The 19,557-nt window shown below is 42.1% G+C and overlaps 1 protein-coding gene across 1 annotated transcript in view; it reads right to left on the reverse strand.

Annotated features, from left to right (window-relative positions):
* Positions 1 to 254: 254 nt before the first annotated feature.
* LOC122540843 (cytosolic carboxypeptidase 4-like) overlaps positions 255 to 19,557 on the reverse strand; it is a 244,133-nt gene continuing 224,830 nt past the window's right edge. The window contains exon 20 of the mRNA XM_043677060.1: positions 255 to 2,786. Coding sequence (XP_043532995.1) covers positions 2,639 to 2,786 — 148 coding nt within the window. The 3' untranslated portion in view covers positions 255 to 2,638. The remainder of the gene's footprint in view (positions 2,787 to 19,557) is intronic.

Genomic DNA, 19,557 nt, shown 5'->3' on the forward strand with positions numbered 1-19,557 from the left:
ACAATCCCAACATAGAATTCCTACAGTGTGGAAACAGGCCCTTCGACCCAACAAGTCCACATCGACCCTCCGAAGACTAACCCACCCAGACCCATTCCCCTACCCTATACTTACCCCTGACTAATGCACCTAACCTACACACCTCTGAACACTATGGACAATTTAGCATGGCCAATCCACCCTGCCTGCACATCTTTGGACTGTGGGAGGAAACCAGAGCACCCAGAGGAAACCCACACAGACACTGTGAGGAACGTGCAAACTCCACACAGACAGTCACCCGAGGCTGGAATTGAACCCGGGTCCCTGGCACTGTGAGGCACATAAATCAAAAGGAATATAGGATATAAAGAGGATAAGTGAAAGGTATAGGAGGGGCTAAAAGGAAAGATCCAGCCGATAATCAAGGTTAAGCTCTTTAACAGTGTATTAAACAAGTTAGAGAGGGTTTGGGATGGCTGATTGGAAATCTAGTTACAGATAAAGGATGCGACAGTGAGTGTAGCCTTAAATGCCTATGATTCCACCAGCGTGAAAATGGCAGAACTAAAATGACAATAAACCGGTGACCTGCACTTATGAGGCCTCATGAGAATTTGTATTTGACACCAGGAAAATTAAATAGATCTGTGCTGTGTGATGTCTGGGTAGTTGCATATTGGTAAAGGAAGGGGAGCAGGGACAGTGCAGGGATATCACTGAGCACCAAGGCTGGGGCCCATATTTGAAGTTGTAGCAGTGGGTGCAGCCTGCAGTTGAATTGGAAAAGTCAACACACATGGGTTTAATATTCATTTATAGGCCACCTCCTGGTCCAGGTTAGGGGAGAAGGACAGGGAAGTGATGTCAGCTGTAAGCTTCACATTATCAGCAAATCCTCATATTCTGTGGAATTAGTACATCTAGCTGCAAGAGAGTCAACCATTAAGGCTGCTAATCCATGTACCTTTGGAGAAGAGATGTAAGCATGTCTTATATTCTTCCATAGCGCAGGGAGGAGTCTGACACAAAGAGCAAGTTGTATTGGTTCTCCACCTCTTGGAGATCCTGCCTAGCATTGACTGAAGCACAGCAGCTTCTGCATGTTTTTTTTTCTGGGGTCAAGGTATTTCTCTATGTCTCTCTCTGCCTCCTGAACACCTTTGAGTATGAAGAACTATCAGATGTCAACTTGGAGTGCTTCCACATTAGTGCCTTGGGCAATCGGAGTGGGACTTCACAGCTCTCCAACCTTTATGCATTGCTTCATGTCCTCAATGTTTTCTGAGATCAACACCATTTCACATTTAGCTTCCAAAACACTACTTCCACCCCAACCCTCCACCAACATTCCAAACTTCCTGTGACAGTCAGCCAGTATGGAACAGTTGTCAGAGAGAGATGGACAAAGCACCAAACCAAGAGAAAGTGACAGCGTGAGGAATGAAGCTTACAAACTTCAATAACTCTGTAACACCTTGGGGTAAAAAACACTTTGTCAGCCACTCTTCAGTGGTTTGAAGTTGGAAAATCAATCAGATCGCTCCTCAGTGTGCATCAAGTGGCATAACAAGAAGCTAGTTAAATGATTTTTTAGGGCTGTAACACTACACTCAGCACAATACGCCATGCGTCTGAGCTGCTGAACTGCTCTCTCATAAACAGCCAGGAGATTTTGGTGTAGCGATGGCTTTCATGGAGCTCTGACCAAGTGTAACAGCTTTCCCCACGATGTAGAGTCCCTTCCTTGTGTGAGTCTGCAGGAAAACTTGAAAATACAGGGAAGGGTGTGCCACGTAGATTATAGCCTAAACTGGCCAAGTTTAGACCAATTTATAACAAACTTTAAGAAGAAAATGACTCCACTCTCACAGCGTCAGTGATCAGGGTCTTCATCCTGCCTGGCTCCTATGTTCATCTCACTCTTAACATTCCTACACCAATGCCTGACTGTTTCCTGATTTAAGGCAGAGCTTCCCAAACATTTTCTCACACAACTGTCACAGCCTCTCAGTGAGAGCGAGACCAGTGGAAGCTGGTGTGGGGAGGTTGGAGGGAGTGGGGGTTTTGGGGGGGATGTGGGTGCAGGAATGTGGATAAGCTGTTCATTGAGTACACTCCCATTGCTGTGTGGCAGGAAAAATAATTGTGAGGAAGAACCATTAGGCTCTTTTTCAATTGCAAAATGTAAAAGCAAGGCCGCATTCATTGTCTGAAGCCTCTGTATTACATCATTAAGATGCCAATGAGTATGATTAAGGTGTGCTACATAATGCCAATAAATGCCAAAGTCCTGTGCTTGCAGCCCCCTCCTCAGCCTAACACTTCCATCTTTGACAGGGGAAGATCAGGAACATTGGGTTCAGGGTTTTCCACAGATTGGTGAAGCCTCTAAACAGCCCGAATACAAAATGAAGTAGGAATCCACACCATAACTAGGACTTACAGGATAGCGAAACACTGAGCAACATTATCACAACCAAAGCAGTTTGTATGTTCAGATCATCTCTGAACAGTGAAGGGCAAATGGCGTTCGCTAAGTTTTTGCACGCTGTTCCGAAGTTCTCATGTGTTTAGGTATTACAGGTGACAGGAATGGCATTGTGGCAGTTTTTTTGTCAATGTTTGGATGTCCACTCCCAGATTCTGTAATGGACAGTTAATTCTTATCAAGCTCGAGTTCATCCTCAGAGCTCCCGCTGAGCTCAGCGGCAAGATCAATGGAGTCATCATCTTCCTCAGTGCAATTGTCTGTGTCGTAATCTATCTCTTCTGAGCAAGGTGGTTCATCATCTACACTCCCATCGCTGTGTGGAAGGAAAAACAATAAAAGGAAAGAACCATTAGTTTCTTGCAAATGTAAAATCAAAGTTGCATTGGATTATCTGAAGCCTCTAAGTTGCATTATCAAAATGCCAATTGGTGCAACAGCAGAAATAATCGTCTTTTGTAATCTTTCCACAGTTTCAAAAGAGAAGATATGCTGTGTGTTTGGAGTGGGGTCAAGAGGTGAAGGGGATTGAAGAAAGGAACAGATCATATCTTAGCTTCAGGAGAGACAATGTTGAGAGGTATTATTTTTCAGCAGCAGGAATCATGTTCTGGAATGGCCTTGCATATCGAAGGTCAGTTACAGCGCAATGGAAGACCAGATTCAGAAGGATCAATGTTGACAGCTCCTGTTAAATATAAATGAGCTTGTTTCTCTGATGAGAGTTTATAAGTTCCTTGAAAAACTTCTCTTAGCTTTCACAGTGCTTAATAAAACAAATTCTATGTTGTCATATTACTGTCAAATTTTGTAATAATGATGCTTCAAGAGACAATTATATTTATTACAAACTTCATACTTTATGTTAAAAACCTTTCGTTGAATTCAATAAAAAGCATCTGGTATCAAAAATACCAGACAGTTCCTTCCTGGATCTGGTTATTAAAGGCAGTGGATAATTTATAGAATACAAATATATCAAGTCCCAGTTTACAACGCTAGCTAATCGTAGTTCTGGAATGAATTGAGATATTACAATTCCCCATGATAGGAAAAGAAATTCACATCTGTAGGTATAGGTGTGGATGTAGGTTTGCCTCCAACATGGTATTTTATCTGACACCATCATGCTTCTGTTATTTCCCAAAAAATAAGAAACTAGGCATGGACATCATAGTATTGAAAGATCCAACAGATGCTTATTTCAGCTAACTATGATGCACAAAACTTTACATTCTACAGACATCTGGAGTAATATCAGATTAATGGGTTACAACAGAGGATCATACTTCCAAGAGAGTGTCATGTTTCACGTGATCTGAGTTGAGATGGAGTATGAGATTTTTGAACCCACAGATCACTTTATTTTAATTCAGTCACAGTATGTAGGCCTTGCTGGACAGGCCAGTATTTATTGTTCATCCCTAGTTCACCTTGAGTCAGTGGTGGTGAGCTGCCTCCTTGAACCACTGCAGTCCATTTGCTGTAGGGAAACCCCCAATGTCATGAGGGAGGCATTTGACCCAGCATCACTGAAGGAACGGTGATATCTTTCCAAGTCAGGATGGTGAGTGACTTCGAGGGGAATTTGCAGGTGGTGGTGTTCCCATATGCCTGCTATTGTCGTCCTTCTAGATGGAAGTGATCATAAGTTCGGTAGCTGCTGTCTAAGGAGCTTTAGTGAATTTCTATGTTACAATACAATGATGATATTGTGTATCTGTGTGACTTGACGCAACAAGAGTTGGGGGAGAACAGAACCTTTGTAGGTCATGCCACATCTGCGGAGAGCGAAATAGAGTTTAACTTTGAGGTCTGTGAGCTTTCATTATAATGTGTTGATCTGTCCTGATGAAAGGTCCCAGACCTGAAATGTTGGCTCCCAGCATTGGTGTGCTTGGAGGTGGGTAGAAATTTAATTAGGTGGGCCCAAAGCTCACCATGTTCCCTCCTCTGCTTGAATGATTCTTGAGCAGGATGGCTTATAGTCAATCTGACTGACCAATAAGGACCACTTCAGGGCCTTGTTCTGCCACTGCTGGGATTAGCCAGTACCAGCTACTCCTTTCACCCTGTGACATTCTCAACTTCCTCTATCTTGCCTCACCTCAAGCTGGGTGGGGAGGTCCCTCAATCAAGCGTGTTTTCTCTCAAGCTGGGTATTTTACCTAAAGCAGCAATACTTATGTTAACATATGTTAAGAAGGAACGAGGCTTGCATAATGTGGTATTGAAGAATCCAACTGATGTTTATTAAAGCTAGCTATTGTACAAGCGCTACATTTCCAACGTAAATCATGGACTCACGTTAAGCTATTCAGTTATAAAGAGCAGCATACTTCCATTAGCATGTTATGTTGCAAGTGATCACTTGTAAAATGGAATATGCTATTATTGATCAATTAATGAACATATCTCTTAAAGGTATGCTTACATACTGACCACGTGATAAAACACAACAGTTAGCCTACTATCCATTTGTTACTTCACCTCAGGTACAAGTGGGGGTGGTCCCTCAGTCAAAGGCACTCAGTGTCTGATCTAAAGACTGGAGGTTGGGCAGAAGAATATGTGCTTGGAGGCAATCCCCTGCTCTTAGTTTCCCCTGTTAGTGCCTGTTCTTTTTCTCAGGGGTGGTAAATGGGATCCAAGTTAATGTGTTTGTTGATAGAATTTTGGTTAAAATGCCATGCTTCCAGGGATTCTCATGCATGTCTCTGTTTGGCTAGTCCTGGGATGGATGTGTTGTCACAGTCAAAGTGATGTCCTTCCTCATCCATAAGTTAAGGATACTAGTGAGAGTGAGTCATGTTGTTTTGTGGCTACTTATGTATCCTGGTGGCTAGTTTTCTGCCTGTCTGTCAAATGCAGTGTTTCTTACAGTTCTTGCAAGGTATTTTATAAATGTATTGTAAACTGACATCACCACAGGAAATGATGTCACCAACCACAGGAAACTCCAACATAGAAATAGAAAGCAGACTACACCATCAGTGCTTCATTCGGAAGCTCACTGAAGATGTTATCTAGTATGGTGATGAAACGTCTGAAAACGAACCTCCCAGCTCAGCGAGCAAACCTGCATCCAGAACATTATTTATAGTTTGATGGGGAGGCAGTGATGGAGTGGAGTTACAATGTCATCAGACAAGTAATCCAGAGATCGAGGTAGTGATCTGGGGACTGTGTCTGTGAAAGTTTCCTTCAGATACTCCAGTTTCCAGTCCAAATATATGCTGCTTAGCTGGATTGGCCAAGCTAAATTATCCATAGTGGCCAGGAATGTACACATTAGGTGAATTAGTTATGGGAATAGAGTGAGGGTGTGGGTCTGGATGGAATACTGTTGGGAGGGTTAGTGCAGACTTGGTGGCTGAATGGCTTCTTTCCACACTATTGGGATTCTATGAGTCTACTCATTTCTAAGTGTGCAGTAAGTTTAATTTACAGTGTTTTAAGATATCTCAAGAACAGTAAACATAGATAAGTTAGCATATTCAAACATGGAACATAACACATTCCAAATGAAAGAATTTAAAAAATCAGAAAGGCACAAAGCGTCAAAAGTCTGAAAAGAAAAAGACACTTATAACTCGGGCCTTCCATATCCTTAGCTGTTATTTTTCAGATCCATTAAGTGAGCAGGGCTAGGTATCAGATTTCATGTGCAGTAGGTATTAATTGTCCCCAAATAGTCAACAGCTGGAGTGAGCAATAAAAGAGCCAATAGCAAATATTTCCAGCATCCAGAAGGTTTTTCTCCTCTGTAAAGGATTTGTGACCCCTTTCCCCTTGGTAAACAAGTATTTCCCAAGCATATTGCTGTGTAATATCAGCTCAAACACTCTGTTTTGAATCCAGCAGTTTGAGGGATGGCAGAACTGGGAATGAATCTTTTACCCTCTGTACTCGATAATTTATACCTTAGCCTTGGGGGGTTCAGTCATAAATCCTTTCTTTCCATAGAGTTAGCAGAATGAATAATGCAGCTGGAAGTCTTTGGGCTGTTGATTTTGGACTACAGCCAGAAAAGTCCTAATCTGACAACCATTCCTGCCACCATAGCTATTGGGTGTTTCAGGCTGAGTAATATAGAATGAACCTTCAAATTCAGCTTGGCTGAGATGGAATATAGTACAGCCATTTTCTGTTGATACATACTGAGATATTTGAAAAAGTGATCTTCAGACAGCAAATAAGACCTCTGGCTTCTAACATCCTGGCTCAACACAATCACATCTTCTCAGATATGAGACATCAAATCACGGATAGACCTTTCTAATTTCAGTCTGCATAACTGTGTTACCCTCTGCTGTGTTTTATATGTTGAAGGTATACAGAGATGTTACATTTAAGCCCTAATGTATGCAACAGGAGTTTGATTCAATGCTTTAAAATGTTAGACAAGCTTGCTTCAGTTTAGGTTTCTTTCATAGTGGTCACACCCACTTTTGAACTAATCATATACAGTGAGCAGTCAATGGATACACATAATCCAACAGGGAAAAATTGAATAATTGAACACTGTTGATCTTGCCCAGTGCACATCCTGTACAATGTAACTTATATGCCTCTGTCTAGCTTTTCGTTTCACCCGATGATCTGCCTGTACTGCTCATGAATAAGGCTTTTCACTGTACTTAGGTACACATGGCAATAAATCAGTCAAATCAAATCAAATCTACGCTTTTCCTTTTTAATTGTAATCTCCATTTGCTGCCCTATGCACACTTCTGGTTCTTATTTAACCCAATATTTGTGTAATGTGACAGTGAAAAAATCGCATCTGTGATTTCCAGCAAGACCCAACACTTTCTGCCCTCTAACTACAGCCAACTGCTCATAAAACTGCTCATCCTATAAGGGTGTCAGAGTTCAAAAAGTGTGTGGTGCAATGCTCAACGTGAATCTATGTTGATGTTGTACAAACATTGTCGGAGAATAGTTTAGATCACAAAGGGATAGGATCTCCATCTGCATCTTCCTCAGTCTCTCTAGTAACGTCTATCATATTAATGTAACTTGTACATAATTGCTATCGTGTAATAAACTACAAAATGTTTAAGACAATTGAATCATCTCATTAAACAACCAAGTGGTTTTCCTCCACCACGCTAGACCATGCCCTGTAGATCTCCACCAGGAAAGAGGATGCTGACAGTAAATCTACCATTTAGCTGCTATAACATGATGCGTAAGGGGACGATTCATCTTAGAACAGGTCTGTATTTGCCCTCACTCTCCAGCTTCCTTCACGTGAATGTTGCCGTGTTTGAGACGGATGGACCAAATGAGGTGCAGACTGCGTTGTGCTGCCCTTGCTGGTTGCCGAGGGGGCAAATATGAGGAGAGCTTTTGGGTGTTGTTTTTGGGAAATTGGGCTGACATATTCCTTTCAAGATTCCGACCACCAACTTTATTTTTGCATCTCATTATTTTATAGGATTCTGTCAAGCCTCTCCTCAGCCTCAGCCACTCCAGAGGAAACAACTCGCATTTTTCTAGCCTCTCCTTATAGATCAGACCCTCTAATGCAAGCAGCATCCTGGTAAACCTTTTCTGCACCCTCTCCAAAACCTCCACGTCCTTCCTGTAATGTGGTGACTAGAACCGAACACAATATTCAAAGTGTGTACTCATCAAAGTCTTATAAAGCTTGTTAGGAATGCATCAACAGGTCATGACTAAGGTCACTTCTATGTGCTGAAGTGGATATAAAGGATCCAGTCATAATATGGGTCAATGGGCTGAGAAGTGGCAGATGGAGTTTAATTCAGATAAATGCGAGGTGCTGCATTTTGGGAAAGCAAATCTTAGCAGGACTTATACACTTAATAGTAAGGTCCTAGGGAGTGTTGCTGAACAAAGAGACCTTGGAGTACAGCTTCACAGCTCCTTGAAAGTGGAGTCCCAGGTAGATAGGATAGTGAAGAAGGCGTTTGGTATGCTTTCCTTTATTGTTCAGAGTATTGAGTCCAGGACTTGGGAGGTCATGTTGCGGCTGTACACAACACTGATTAGGCCACTGTTGGAATATTACGTGCAATTCTGGTCTCCTTTCTATCGGAAAGATATTGTGAAACTTGAAAGGGTTCAGAAAAGATTTACAAGGATGTTGCCAGGGTTGGAGGGGAGGCTGGTACAATTGCAACATTTAAAAGGCATTTGGATGGGTATATGAATAGAAAGAGTTTGGTGGGATATGGGCCGGGCACTGGCAGGTGGGACTAGATTGGGTTAGGATATCTGGTCAGCATGGACGGGTTGGATCGAAGGGTCTGTTTTCATGCTGTACATCTCACTGACTCTATGAATATTCAGTGAAGCATCACAGAAGCATCCTGGTCAACATGATTAAACAACTGGTTGGACATTTTATTGCTACTAGTGAGAGTTGTGTAAACTGGCGACTGTTTTTACCAAGAAAAGTGCAATGATTTAAATGTCTTTTTTCATGCAAAATACTTTGGGACATTCTGAGAATATGAAGGTGCAATTAAATGCACATTCTTTCCATCTGTCCTAGCATTGGATTTGCACGTGTTAGCTGGTGACATCAGCATTGTTGTTGAATAAACAAAGGACTAAATACAAGCAAGGCAAGCACAGACTAAAGGCTTTCCACAGACACAAGCTGCAGTATAAGCATTCAACTACACAGGCAGCCACCCTTTGTTAGACTGAACAGAGATTGAAGAGCAAGGAAAGGAACAATCCAATGTCTGCTTGAGTTTATGTTTCCCTGCTTTCCCTACCTTTCTCCCAGAAGATGGTCACTTGACATTAGGAAACCCATGCCTGAATTTGAATTGTTCAGTCTTTTCTACAGTTGATTTAGTTTTGCAGCTTTTAAAATTGCTCAAATGATTCTACATGTTTTTTTAACTACTGAACAATAATCCCAGACAGATACGTTTATTAACTGGGGAGAGGGTACCTCTGATTCTAACCTTTGCAGATGTTGTTTTCTGAGGGATAAGGTTTTTGATATATGCAATTGTTCTACTTGTATCAACATTGTCTATGCAGATGAACTAACTCATCAGTGAGGTGTCTAGGCCCAAGAACCAGGAATAGTTTATGCAGATCTCATCCTGTTTGCACACGACACAGCAAAACCTAAACATAACTCACTTCTGACAGTCTCTTTAATAATGAAGTATATAGATTGCCCCAGACTGCATGAGGACTCTAGAGAAAAAGGAAAGCTATTTTGCATAGCTTTTGTCTTCATGCTGTGTGCAAGCGGGGAGTCGGTCAAACAATAGGCTGTGAGGCACCTTGACATTGTCCCTCTACTCATGCTGAATGAGATTCAGCATTCAACAGGAATGAACTTGAAACCTTTAAAGAGGTTGATGCCTAATGTGATGTCATTCACTTCGCTGAGCTCAGTGACCTCTCAAATTTATTTTGCATAATTTTGCTTCGACATCAAAATATTGGGCACAGAACTGGAGCACTGTGCATTTTATAAATATTAAACAGTTGGTGTTAATTTCCATTATTTGCTGGAGGAATGTAGATATTATTAATCAGTTCTTTCAGACATTTACCATACACATGCAGGACAGGGGGGTACTTTGAACCCAGACTTCCCAGCACAGAGATAGCAACATTATCAAAATATCACAAGAGTCCTTTAAAACAACAGTGATATAGAGATGTAGGGGTGGAAATGTGTTGCTGGAAAAGCGCAGCAGGTCAGGCAGCATCTAGGGAACAGGAGAATCGACGTTTCGGGCATTAGCCCTTCCTGAAGAAGGGCTAATGCCCGAAACGTCGATTCTCCTGTTCCCTAGGTGCTGCCTGACCTGCTGCGCTTTTCCAGCAACACATTTCCATCTCTGATCTCCAGCATCTGCAGACCTCACTTTCTCCTATAGAGATGTAGGAGTTTGTTTTATATTGTTGAATACTTTAATTTCTGAGTTTGTTATATCCATACAACTGATATCTTAAACATTTTTCAACCGATTAGGCTGTTTATTGGAAGCAGTAATTGGTTAAGAGTTATGGTGATACCCACAACTTTAAAATGTGGCTTTGTACAAACATGAGTGTCAAAAAGTCCTTGACACACCAAATAGTTATACATCCCTTCCCTGGGGTGGGGGGAGTCCAGAACTAGAGGGTATAGGTTTAGGGTAAGAGGGGAAAGATATAAAAGAGACCTAAGGGGCAATATTTTCACGCAGAGAGTGGTATGTGTGAGGAATGAGTTGCCAGAGGGAAGTGGTGGAGGTTAGTACAATTGCAACATTTAAAAGGCATCTGTATGGGTATATGAAAAGAGTTTGGAGGATATGGGCCGGGTGCTGGCAGGTGGGACTGGCCGGCATGGACGGATTGGACCGAAGGGTCGGTTTCTGAGATGTACCTCTCTCTGACCCTATGATTCTATGTAACTTGCATTCATATTACAGCAAAATAGAGTCATTGGTCCAAAATACATTAGCCGTGCTCAGCATTTACTCGTGACAGCACAAAGGAAAAGTTGACTCTGAAAGATAGATGAATCCTATTGGCAGATGGGGACTAGAAAACAAGGTGGCACTGAATCATTCCAACCTTTCTGTTTAGACTTTAATAAATAGCGCTGAGCTTTAATACTACTTTAAAGGTACAATCTTTTTAACCCTGCACCAGCTTTCACTAAATGTGCCACATTGGTCTCAACAGTACTAATTTCAATTGATAATTTTGAGAATAAAGTTTCTGCCATATGGATAGTGGCTATGTGCAAGATTAATTGTGTTATCCACAGTCCAAAGATGTGCAGGTTCATTGGATTGGCCATGCTAAATTGCCCATAGTGCCCAAGGATATGTAGATTAGGTGGATTAGCCATGGGAAATGCAGGGTTATAGAGTAGAGTGGTAGGTCTGAGTGGGATGGTCTTTGGAGGGTTGGTGTAGACTCGATGGGCTGAATGATCTGCTTCCACACTGCAGGGATTCCATGATTCTAGGAAACATTTTCAAACAGAAGATGGTAGAAAAATGGAACACTGCCCCAAAGGTTGCAGACACTGACACAATTGGGGCTTTCACGTCTGAGATCGAGACTTAGTTAGTTTAGGGTAAGGAGCAAAGTGGTAAAACTAGGCTGAGTTATTGATTGTTTGGAGAAATACATCAGTACACATTGTGACTGGCATTGTCATTCATGTGACCTCCTGTATCATTGCTCTCTATTTGAAAGAAAAGTTATTGAAGCTTTCAGAAGCATGGTGTCAAAAGTATAGTTAAATTTGTATGGACCTTGAGGAGCTGTATGAAACAGCATGGAATAATTAGATCTACAAATGCAACTCAATAAAATTGAGTAAGTCAGGATCATTTTGAATTTTCCAGGTTGCGCGCCTGTGGAAATGAAAGATATTGTGAACAAAATTAGAGCTTCCCACAGTCTCCAAAGGAAAATTATGAAATATTCACAGAGTGAGGCAGAAAATCTGAACAAATAAGAGTAGCAGCTTGATTAACAGTGGTTGGAAAGGGCCTCTAGAGCTGTCTGATACCCTAGACATCAATGGGGAGCAGAAAAGCCCAAATGGAGAAATATTGAAGTAGTTAGAACTCATTCTGAAACTCCCACTAATGACAACTTGTAGAGTAAACACAGCTCAAGAGTAATGAGAGAATGTTGATTGTGATGGCAGCAACATCTAGCTGAATCTTGTCAATCCGAGCAACTAAAATATGGTTTCATCAGAGATGGGATTGTCTTAAGCATAAGAGATCCTGCTGTGAAAGCATGTCTGCTGAGAGAAGGGAAACATACTCTCAAGACAGCTATTGGCACAAGTAGAGCAGCTCTCAGGTTGTCAATATTCAGCAGAGAGCATTAATGGGAGAAAAGATGAGCTTTTCAACATGCTGGGTTAATAAGGGCAACACGATAGAAAAAAAGTCATATTTTCATGGAAGTCTTCAGAAACGTCAAGGCCAGAACAGCTTACGTAAGTATTGTAAAGGATATTGCAAGAAAGAAAAGCAAACGTGATAAGAGTGTGGAAAGTTGAGATAAAACTACAAGAAGCTGAATCAGCAAGTGTTCTGCTGGAAAGAAATGAAACAAGTCTAACAAGATGTGTCTATAGGGATATTGGATAATGATGTTGATGAATCACTCTACACCATAGAACAGGTTGGCACCATCTGGTATCAAGGTGATTAAAAATCAGTGACTATTAGGAAGCTGATTGCAGTATATGTGAAATGTCAGTAGCTAGCAGCACTATGCGCAACACCATGAGCTTTGCAGACCTGTGTGCATTGTTTTGTAGAAGATCAGTCCATTCACAATCAAACAGATCCTAAAAGATTTAAAACTATCGGACAAGTTCCCTCCGAGCTACTATCCTGACTTGAGACTAAATCAGCTTTCTTTATCATTGCTGAGTCAAAATTCTGGAACTCTGTGTCTGCACTGTAGGAGTCCCTACACCCCAAGGACTGCAATGATTCAAAAAGGTAGTTCAACACCATCTTCTCTTGGACAATTAGGGATGGGCAATAAACATTAGTCTCACCAGCAGGACCAGCATGCCCTGAATGAAAGAGGTGTTCACGGGTCTTCCTGATGAAAATCGTCTCGAAATGGATAAAAGTGTGAGACCAATTCAACATTTGTCAAGCAGAGTTGCAGTTTCCCTCAAGTCCAGTCTGAAAGAAAAGATGGAGAATCTGGAGAAGATGGGGATAATCAACTTATGAGCATCTTGCTGACTGTGAAAACATGTTGAAAGCTAAAAGTATGCACAGATCCAAAGACTCTCAACAAAGCTTTGAAGAAATCACAATACTTCATGACTGCCATTGAAGAAATTTTTCTGCAACTTACTAAGACAAAGATCTTTACTGCCATAGATAAGACTGATGGTTACTGAGAAGTGAAGCCAGGTTTTCTGACTATGGCAAAGTGAGGACTGTAGATGCTGGAGAGTCAGATTTGAAATGTTGACTCTCCTGCATCTCGGATGCTGCCTGGCCTGTTGCACTTTTCCAGTGCCACACTTATCGATCCAGTTTTCTGACTATGTTCTGGGCACGATTTGGAAGTTAGAGATATTTGTTTATGCCATTTGGCATTTCCCCAGCCCTGGAAGAGTATCAATACAGACAGCCGGACATAGGCAGTGATCTTCCCAAAGTGAATGTAAATCATCTACTGAAGTATGGATGTGGAGATGTGATGGAGGAAGACATCATAGATGATAATCACAACCTAGCGAAACTGCTAGAGGGAGATATACCTGAAGCTAAACAAAAAACAAATGCAGTTGAAGATGACTGAAGGCAAGTATATAGTTCAAATACTGACAGAGAAATTATTTCACGCGGATCCTAATATGGTGAAAACTATAATCATGATGCAGAAATCAATAGTTTTGAAAGTAGTGCAACAACTTGTTGGATTTGTGAACCACATTCTGGCCTTGTTTGTCATCAAAGAATGAGATTTTATGCAATGACATTTCAAAGAAACTGCATGGTATTGGGACACAATAAGAAACAATTCTTTCAAACCTTAAACAGCCACTGCTGTACAATGGGCTACAATGAAAATTATGCAGTCACACTGCCTCTTGCAGTATGACACCAACGAGATAGAGTTTAGAGCAACTTTCATGCAGGAAGGATCACTGGTTGTTTGTGTGTCCACAAAGTGAACAACTTTCCCTGGAGCCTGTGAAGGAAATAGCATCCCAGGAACAAGTAGACAACAGACGAACAGCCAACAACAACTCAGATGCACGCCATTAAAAGACCTGAATGCTTTAACAATTATGGATGAATTGCATGTGCAAAGTCAGATAAAAGTGGAACCAACCAGAATGAACAAAACGTTTTGTTCATGAATGCAAGTTTTGTTTATTCACCATGTAAATTGGGCAACTTGAAGCTGCAAATTATGGTGTGAACTTTTTTCTTAATGAAAATGGTGATGTTTTAAGAAATGCATCTGCACACTGGAACTTGTAATAGTCAGATGACTTCTAATCATAGAATCCCTGCAGTGTGGAGTAGGCCATTTGGCCCTTCAAGTCCACACTGACCCTGTGAAGAGCATCCCACCCAGAACTACATCATCTATCCTTTTCCTGCAACCCTGCATTTCCAACAGTTAATCCATCTGGCCTGCACATCCCGAGACACTGTGGCAAGTTAGCATGGCCAATCTACACATCACTGGACTGTGGGAGGAAACCCATGCAGACACGGGGAAAATGTGCAAACTCCACACAGTCACCCAAGGGTGGAATAGAACCTGAGTTCCTGGTGCTGTGAGGCAGCAGTGCTAACCACTGAGCCACCATGCCACCCAATGATGTTTGCATTTGTTTAGAGAAAGAAGCCATTAAAGCTTGCACACAGAACACGGTCTAACCACAATTAACTGTTTAATCGAATGAATGAGCAGGCAATAAGGGCAGAATGAATTAGTCCTGTTTCTAGTCTTTCTCTATAGGGCAATGGTTTGCCCTCTGTATACTTTCAGCAGCTTCTATCTGGAAAAATCACGGAGGCAGGTCTGGCAGCTGACCATTATCAACTATTTGATGCAAGGTTGGGAAAAGCTTGGCATCAAAATCTCAGTTCCTCAACAGCAACTTAAAGTCACAATGTTGGAAAAGTGCATTCACTCAGAAAACCACTGGCTCTGATTTACAATCACACAACCCAAGAAAATCCCCGTTGAATACGTTTCAGTAAAGCAGAATGCTGTAAATGCAGGAAGTCCGACATAAAAACGCGGAATGCTGGAGATTCTCAGTGAGCCAGGCAGCGTTCTGTACAGAAGGAAACAAAGGCGAGGTCTCAGGTCAGAGAAGTTTCATCGGAACCAAGAGAGTTTAGAGATGTAAGAGGTTTTGAACAAGGGGTGCAGAAAGGAAGGGACAGTGGAAGAACATGAAGAAGAGTGGTCTGTCTTTCCACAGGCCTGTGGCACAAGGTTCAGCATTGGAGAGATGACTATTGTTGTTTCTTACTGTAGTTTGTGGCCTGTACAGGTTACCCCCTCCTTATGAGTAACTCCTGATTAACTCAAATAGGTTGCTGCAGTTGTTTAATGATACTGTTCTCAGTCAGTACATCTCCCTATAACGTAGGTTATTCCATGTTTTCTTCATGGTCTCTTGAACATGACTGCTGATTTCACAGTTGGAAATCGTGGTGCTCACATTAAGTATCTACCTTTAATTGCAAAGTTGGTCGTGCTTTCATCACAAGGTAGGATGTTCCTGGTATAACCAACAGGGAATGCTGCAGGAAAAATATGATGTGGGAATGATGTGGATGAGCCGGTGTTGGACTGAGGTGGACAAAGTTAAAAATTATCCAACACCAGCTTATATTCCAACAGGTTCATTCAGAAGGACTAGCTTTCAGAGTGCTGCTCCTTCATTATTTAGCTGTGGAGCAGGATCATAAGACACAGAATTTATAAATTCTGTGTCTTATGATCCTGCTCCACAACTACATGATGAAGGAGCAGCACTCTGAAAGCTAGTCCTTCCAAATAAACCAGTTGGACTATGGACTTCGCCAGTTTCCTCATTTCCCCTCCTCCCCACCTTACCCCAGTTCCAACCTTCCAGCTCAGCACCATCCTCATGACATTTTCTCAACTGCCAATCTTCCTTCCCACCTATCCGCTTCCCCCTCCTCTCTGACCTATCATCATCCCCACCTCCATCCACCTATTGTACTCTTAGCTACCTTCTCCCCAGCCTCGCACCCTTCCCATTTATCTCTCCACCCCAGAGGCTCCCTACCTTCATTCTTGATGAAGGGCTTTTGCCTGAAACGTCAATTTTCCTGCTCCTCAGATGCTGCCTGACCTGCTGTGCTTTTCCAGCACCAGTCTAATCTAGACTGTAACCTGGTGTTGTGTGATTTTTAACTTGATGTGGGAAATCAGGGTACATGTGTTTTCCATGTGCCACTTTTGTTCTGCAGAAGCACAGTAGTCCTCTCTGACCTATCATCATCATCCCCACCTCCATCCACCTATTGTACTCTTAGCTACCTTCTCCCCAGCCTCGCACCCTTCCCATTTATCCCTCCACCCCAGAGGCTCCCTACCTTCATTCTTGATGAAGGGCTTTTGCCTGAAACGTCAATTTTCCTGCTCCTCAGATGCTGCCTGACCTGCTGTGCTTTTCCAGCACCAGTCTAATCTAGACTGTAACCTGGTGTTGTGTGATTTTTAACTTGATGTGGGAAATCAGGGTACATGTGTTTTCCATGTGCCACTTTTGTTCTGCAGAAGCACAGTAGTAATTTCAGCTTGGGAGGAGCTGTCGGAACTGCAACTCCTTTCAGCAGTGCAAGTTCATCTGGTCCAAACAAGGATGTCAGAACCCACCCAGAGTTGACACCAAAGCAACAAATCTTAGACCCATGAGCCAAGCGATCATTATCTTGCTCAGAACCACAAACTGAAAGTGTTCGAGGAACTCAGCCTGTCTCACCGCACCTGTGGAGACAGAAGGGTCACTGGACTCAAACACTTCACTCTGCTTTCTCTCTAAAGATGTTGGCAAAATCTGCTGAGATTCTCCAGCACTTTCTATTTGTGTTTCAGATTTCCAGCAACTTTGTCTTTATTATCAGTGTCAGTTGCTGGGAATACAGAGAATAGGGCCTTAGACTCAAATCAGTGCTAAGCCCTTGGGTTGAGCTGTCTTACCATTGATAAGTTTTGAAATGATTGCTGGTACTGATGAAAAGCTCCTCAATAAAGTGTTAATTGGTCACCTGGCTTCACACCTGATTGGATTTCTGATTGCTGCTGATTTGCCGTCAGTCAATTTTCACACAACTACCTTAAATAATTTCACCCATGTGTATTCTGTTGGCCAGCAAGGAAATTACTGAACAGCACAGAAGGAAACAACAGTGAGTTGGAGCAAGAACAAAGATCAGGCCCAACTCTATTGAGCCAAACAACAAGTGGTCAATATCAGTTTGCTTAGAGTAGAATCAGACCAAGTTCTGTAGCCTGGTAAATACTATATAAATTTAAGTTCTCTCACTGTATACCATCTAACAATGTGCAAATACTAGAGAAATGGATGACAAGTAAGTCAGACACCTGATGGGTCAGGTGCAAATTACTGCAGGTGCTGGAATCTATACTGAAACCAAGAAATGCTGGAGATCGCAACAGGTCAGACAGCATCCATGGAGAGCAAGCAAGCTAACACTTTGAGGCTAGATGAGTCTATGTCAGAGCTCTGATGAGACTCAAAACATTAGCTTGCTCTGTCTCCAGGGATGCGGCCTGACCTGCTGTGATCTCCAGCATTTCTTATTTTCGGTTCATCCTGATGGGTCATTTTTGTAAATAGAACTGACAATCGCCCTAACAAATGTGTTTCCAACAGGGTGAGGAGCTGAGGGTTTTGCAAAGTGACTGAACTTTGTCGAGCAACTTGTAAAACTCTCAAGTTTGGTCATTTCAAGAACCTTTTGATGTAATAAGACACTTTATTTAAGTGTTTATACTGTTTTTTTTGTCCTCATCAATTTGCTAACTTCAAACTTTGGCAACCCAAATGCTTTGGAGCTAAAAGCTGTTTTGACTTAAGAGAAACAGTCAGGAATTCTTCACATCTAGCCTGTTCAGTAAACCCTGTGTCACGGCCAAACTCTGAAGGTGAAAGTGTACAAGCAGCAAGATCCATGCACTAGCCCATGCACGTATTGCCCCTTGATGATTATAGAGTCAGCAAATATTCCCATTGTGAGTACAATGCAGAGACTGCAATTTCTTTCCTCTGCTTCTTCCATTATTTATAGAATTTATGGATCAAATACTGCAGAGGAGCGGATGGATTTTTGTTAACTTCTGACTGGGGATGAGTCAAGCTTAGCAACCATTTGCATGTTTAATAAGAGTCCGAAGGTGAACAATCATTAGTTCACTCGGTGTCAGTCGGTGGGGGTTCTTAGAGTCACAGAATTATAGAGTCATAAACAGACGGTAACAGACTTTCAGTTCAACTCATCCACGTCGACCTGACACCCCATATGATCTGGTCCCATTTGCCATCATTTGACCCATATCCCTCTATTCATATACCCAACCAGATACCTTTGAAATGTTGTAATTGTACCTGCCTCCACTAATTCTTCTGGCAGCTCATTCCATATATGCACCTCACCCTACGTGAAAAGTTAGCCCTCAGACCCTTTTTTAATCTTTCCCTTCTCATCTTAAACCTATTCCCTCTCGTTTTAAACTGCCCATCCTGGGGAAAAGACCTTGTCTATTTCCCCTACCCATACCCCTGATGATTTATATATGTCTACAAGGTCACCCCTCAGCCTCCAACGCTCCATAGAAAATAGCCCCAGCTGATTCAGCCTCTCCATATAGCTCAAACCCTCCAACCCTGGCAACATCACAGTATTCTGAAAGTGGCCTCACCAAAGTCCTGTAGAGCAGCATTATGACCTCCCATCCTATACCCATGTTCTGTCCATATATCTCTTCACTAATCTGTCCACCTGAGATTCCACTTCCAAGGAACTATGCACCTGCACCCCTAAGTCTCTTTGTTCAGCAACACCCCCCAGAGCCCTACCATTAAGTGTATAAGTTCTGCCCTTACCAAAATGCAACACCTCATATTTATCAAAATTAAACTCTATCTGCCACGCCTCAGCCCATTGGCCCATCTGATCAAGGTCCCATTGTTCTGAGAATTTTTTTCTTCATCCACTATCCCACCTATTTTGATGTCATCTGCAAACTTAATAATACTACCTGCACTCCTATCCAAATCATGGATATAAATGATGAACAGGGTGCACCCAGCACTGATCCTTATGGCACATCATTGGTCATAGGCCTCCAGTCCGAAAACAACCCTCCGCTACCATTCTCTGTCTCCTAGCTACAAGCCAAATTTGTACCCAATTTTAGTTCCCATTGGATCCCATGTAATGTAACTTTACTAATCAGTCTACCACAGGGAACCTTCTCGAGCACTTTGCTGAAGTCCATATAGACAACATCCACCACTCTGTTTTCTTTGTCACCTGTTCAAAAATATGAATCCAGTTAGT

This window comes from Chiloscyllium plagiosum, chromosome 36 (assembly GCF_004010195.1).
Source record: "Chiloscyllium plagiosum isolate BGI_BamShark_2017 chromosome 36, ASM401019v2, whole genome shotgun sequence".
NCBI lineage: Eukaryota > Metazoa > Chordata > Chondrichthyes > Orectolobiformes > Hemiscylliidae > Chiloscyllium > Chiloscyllium plagiosum.